Source organism: Anarrhichthys ocellatus, unplaced genomic scaffold, assembly GCF_004355925.1.
Source record: "Anarrhichthys ocellatus isolate YVR2014 unplaced genomic scaffold, GSC_Weel_1.0 scaffold4101, whole genome shotgun sequence".
Taxonomy (NCBI): domain Eukaryota; kingdom Metazoa; phylum Chordata; class Actinopteri; order Perciformes; family Anarhichadidae; genus Anarrhichthys; species Anarrhichthys ocellatus.
In genome coordinates this window covers 1-4,811 of record NW_022284075.1, presented here as the reverse complement: position 1 = coordinate 4,811, position 4,811 = coordinate 1, and the positions used below count along the sequence as shown (strand labels likewise).

Below are 4,811 nucleotides of genomic sequence, written 5' to 3'. Positions count from 1 at the left end.
GATAGTTAACTCTGGTCCATATTTTGGAGAAGCGTTGGCTCTTGTCTCTGGAAGCAAAGCAGTAGTCTATAGCAATCCAGGGAATATTTACAACTTCACTGCTGCAGAGATGCATGGCAACGACCTCAACCTGACCGAGTGTGAAGTCTATGAAGTGGAGGGTAAGTTCAATATCAATATTATTATAAATTATAAAATGATTTGCGGTGGGAGGGAGCTGAGTCCAACATTTCATTGTATTAAAAAAAAGCTAGGCCCTCCTCACATTATAGTTATCAATGTTTATTTGGACCTTCCTCTCAAAAAAAACAACAGATATACCCTCCTCCCATTATCTCAAACTAACATATTTATGCAAAACATAAATAAAAGGTGAGTATGAAACATAATTTAATCAAAAAATGAAAATGACATTAATATAAATGAAATGTATTAGAAAACACAACACATTAAAGGTGAATATTCAAACTTATCTTTGCTCAAATGAATGAACCAGGTACAGCAGCAGCTCTGCAGGTACTGATGGAGTTATGCATCTTAAAGGGACAGTTCACCCCAAAATAAAAAATGCATGCGTTTCCTCTTACCTGTAGTGCTATTTATCAATGTAGATTGTTTTGATGTCAGATGACTAGTTCTGGAGATATCAGTCATAGAGTTGTCTACCTTCTCTCAGGTATAATATACATGATAGTTGTCTTGTAGTGTTCAAAGTGCTAAACATTTGAAAAACTCGACAGCAAGTTTCTTTCCATAAATCACCTGGTTACTCTTGATAATCCACAGACCTTGTTGAGTTTATTGGAGGAACTGTTTTCTTTCAAGCATGGTTCCGACAGAATGCGTTACTAACTAGAAAGGTGCGCTCACTCGAGTGCAGATCTTCGCTAGGCGTGTCAAATTTCACGTACATATACCCGTTTATGACGATTGTAATCAAATTTATGTTTCCGGGTTATCAGTCCGGTCCATTCTCTTGACACCGATATTTCAGGAACGCCTGGAGGGAATTTCTACAAATTTGTCACAAATATCCACCTGGAATCTAGGATGATTGTTTAGATTTTAGAGGTCAAAGGTCAAGATCACTGTGACTTCACGTCCGTTCCATTCTTGTAAACGTTATATCTCAGGAACGCCTTTAGCAAATTTATCCACATTTGTCACAAATTCAGACAAACCTCTAATAGGATAAAATGATGAAGTGAGGACATTTTGGACAGACATGGATGTGACCTGCAACATGACTGGTTGGCGCAGGAATACAACCCTGATGCACTAATTCTAGTCTATTTGAAACTATGACAAGATATATTGCTCAATGACGTGTATTTGGCTATCAGATCTGATTTCTTTCTGGGCGAACTTTTCCAACTTGCGTCTGACCAATGCATTGTGATAAATATGCTTTTAAATACGATCGACATTGTGGCCTGACTGATTGAACCTTTCGTCATTGTAGTGCAGTCCAGATAAAGAACTTCCCTTTCAACTTAATGCTACAACTCCGCTAGTGTTGTTGAACTCATTGGGTGATATTAATAAAATATTTTATCTGCAGACGTCAATGAAAAACAACAGGCAAAAGAATATCATTAATATCATAAAATATGCGGTGTGATATTGATACTATGTTCTGTTAAAGAAAAGAAGTTGCATAGGTGGGTAATATTTTTATAAAACTTGATAAGATCATCGTTGTGTTTGCTCTTCAACAGAACACACACAACTTGAGAGGCCTTGGAGGACTATCCCCTGGGAGTCGGAGTAAGATGGATACCGTCCTGCACATAATAATATTAACATGCTTTAGTACACTATATGATACAGTATGACTCAAGTTCATGTGTTCCACATGCCATGACATGCAACGCTGCTACGCTTGACTTACTATACCAACTATTTTAGATTACTATGGACTCAGTGTCTCTGCATAATACTATGCAATGATACTGTTGGCCATTCGTACTGTGCTATTCAATTTAAAGCACAATTCTTGACTTATTTTCTTAATTGTATCCGCAACCATGACTGCTACCATCACAGAGGTCAACTGGTTGTGCACAAAATATCTCTTTAACAACCAGGCTAAAAAAAAACAACCTTTTCACTCAATGAAAAGTTTTTTTTGAATCTTTTCTTGTTTCTACAGGAAGAGGAAGGAGCTGATTGAGAGTATTAAGATGTACAAACCCACAGTGAGCTCTGTGTCCCGGGTTCGGGTCCTGCTTATTGGACCAGTTGGAGCTGGAAAGTCCAGCTTCTTCAATTCAATAAACTCTGTATTCAGAGGCCACGTCACCAGTCAGGCCATCTCTGGCTGCTCTATCACCAGCCTCACCACACAGGTTAGTTCTTTCCACTGATTGATTTCAAAATGAAAACCCTGCTCGGTCCCAATTTTGTGGTTTGTTACTCCATCGTATTCTGGACAGTTTCGCACCTACTCTTTGAAAGCCGGGCGAGAAGGAAAACCTCTGCCAATCATCTTTTGTGATACCATGGGACTGGAGGAAAGCACTGGGGCGGGGCTTGATATCGATGACATCAGCAGCATCCTTAAAGGTCATCTACCAGACCGTTATCAGGTACAGCTTTTGGTGACATTGAGCAGGATATTGAATGTGTGAGTCATTGGTTTGGTTGTAGTTAACTCAAACTGTCCCTGTCTTTCCCCTCACCTGTATGACTCAGTTCAACCCGTCTGCTCCTCTGGATTCGGAGGTCCACAGCTATCGTAAATCTCCAGCTCTGAAGGACAAGATCCACTGTGTGGCCTACGTCACTGATGCCTGCAAGGTCTCTATCATGCCCAAAAAGCTGGAGGAGAAGCTGGATGCTATCCGCAGAAAGGTCAACCTAATGGGTCAGTAACATGTAGTCTCACATCAATATAATGAAGACATACTGTACTGTCTACAAAGAAATGCCCCGTATTATATCAGTGCGAAAATTAGTCACGTGACAACGCAAGATGACTAGTAAACGACACAGCGTCTGTTATACAGGGAATAGTAAATGAGAAAACGAGGGAATGAGTTAAGACAAAGACATAGTAGCCAAGTAAACGTTTCAAGAAAAGTCAGTTTAAGAAATCTTTTTTTTTTGTGCTTCAGTTATAGAAGAAACATTTAAATTGCAACAGAAAAGTAAAGTATTTAAGAAGTGCTGGAATTGACAGCCTGATACGTAGGAATCAACAGCATTTTGGAAATATTCTTTCTGCTCTGTTGTTTCCAGGGATTCCTCAGCTGGTCCTGCTCACTAGAGTTGATGAAGCCTGCCCTCTGGTGACCGAGGATGTGAGAAAAGTTTACAAGAGTGTCTACATTAAGGAAATGGTGAGGATTTTAGAATTTTATACAGAAGGAAAAAACTCTATAAGTTTTGTTGTACTCTGGGGTTTTAATGTGTTTTTATTTGATTTATCTAGTTCAGATACGTTCAATGTACTTGATGGTGTCGAATTGAAGATGTATCAACTCTAATTTGAGAGTTTTATGATTTTCTGCTTAAAGGCCGGAAATTGTGGGAAATCAAGTATTTTTGTACTTGAGTGAGATGACAGGTAATCAAACCGGTATATTTAATATTTTATGTCATCTGGTTTTTGTTTAAAAGTTATTTGCCTTTTAATGAGTAGCCAACCTAAACAAACACCATCAATATAACATCAACTTTTCCAATGTTGAACTTACAAATTTAAACAAAATGTAGTTGTTACATCACAAACAATTCTTTGTTGTATTTTGTGATTCAGATGCAGGAAGTCAGCGCTCGGCTCGGTGTGCCGGTGTCCTGTGTCGTTCCAGTGAAGAATTACAGCGAGGAGTTGGAGCTGGATCAGAACTGCGACATCCTGCTGCTTAGTGCCGTCATCCAGATGCTTCGTTTCGCTGACAATTACTTTGATGAAATCAGTGACCGATTCAGCAACATTGAAACCAAAGAATAGGAAGTATTGATGCATCGGATGTATTCGACTTTGTCCAACTGGAATATGATGTCCATCACAATGATCCATCTATTTACCGGCAGGTGATTCCTTGATATAGTTCGCTGTGCACTTCCTCCTCTTGAGTTTCCCAAGCACCCCTTGGAATGCTGGGACATGTAGTGCCTCCAGTATGTCCTGCAGCAGCACCTCCAGTTTCTGGTTTCAGAAACTCAGTGAGCTGATCCTCATATTGATCGTAATTATATTTTTAGAAAATGATTACTTTATAAAAAAGTGCTTCTTTCATTTTTACAATATATGCTATAATTTACTTAATATCATGTAATTTACAGTTTGTTTTTCCAATTCACTTACAGGTTTTACAAATGACTTAACTGCAGCTAAAACTACCGTCTACTAATGTGATGATTTACACAAAAACATTTACACATATTTTTGATTTCCCAAACACTTACAACACTTCGGTCTGTTGAGTCATGAAAGTATCATTACGGTTCCAAACGTTTTTAAGAGTGAAAGAAAGTATTTCTATAGAGAGCGACTCCACAACCAACACTGTGTCATCATACTGTTACATCAAGCGTTGGAGTAATATGTTCATTTTGCTACAGTATTTGATGTTTGTTGGAACTTCCCAGTTTCTCAGATGTTTGTAGAGACATATTTACTGATGTTTATTGTTATTCTGCATGTTATTTACATTGAGCAGTGGTGGAAGAAGTACTCAGATCTTTTACTTAAGTAAAAATAGCAATACTACAGTGTAGAAATACTCTGTTACAAGTAAAGGTCCTGCAGTAAAAGTGTTACTTAAGTAAAAGTAATAACGTATGAGCATTAAAACAATACTTAA

General features: G+C 38.2%; 1 protein-coding gene across 1 annotated transcript; it reads left to right on the top strand.

Moving 5' to 3' along the window:
- Positions 1-4: 4 nt before the first annotated feature.
- Positions 5-4,704, top strand: LOC116379321 (interferon-induced protein 44-like; the record flags this gene model as incomplete). Its single annotated transcript, XM_031841261.1, has 7 exons — positions 5-161; positions 1,719-1,767; positions 2,153-2,348; positions 2,436-2,588; positions 2,695-2,866; positions 3,241-3,341; positions 3,761-4,704. Coding segments are annotated over 7 exons (1,023 nt in total), but the record flags the coding sequence as incomplete, so codon positions are not given.
- Between the last annotated feature and the right edge of the window lie 107 nt (positions 4,705-4,811).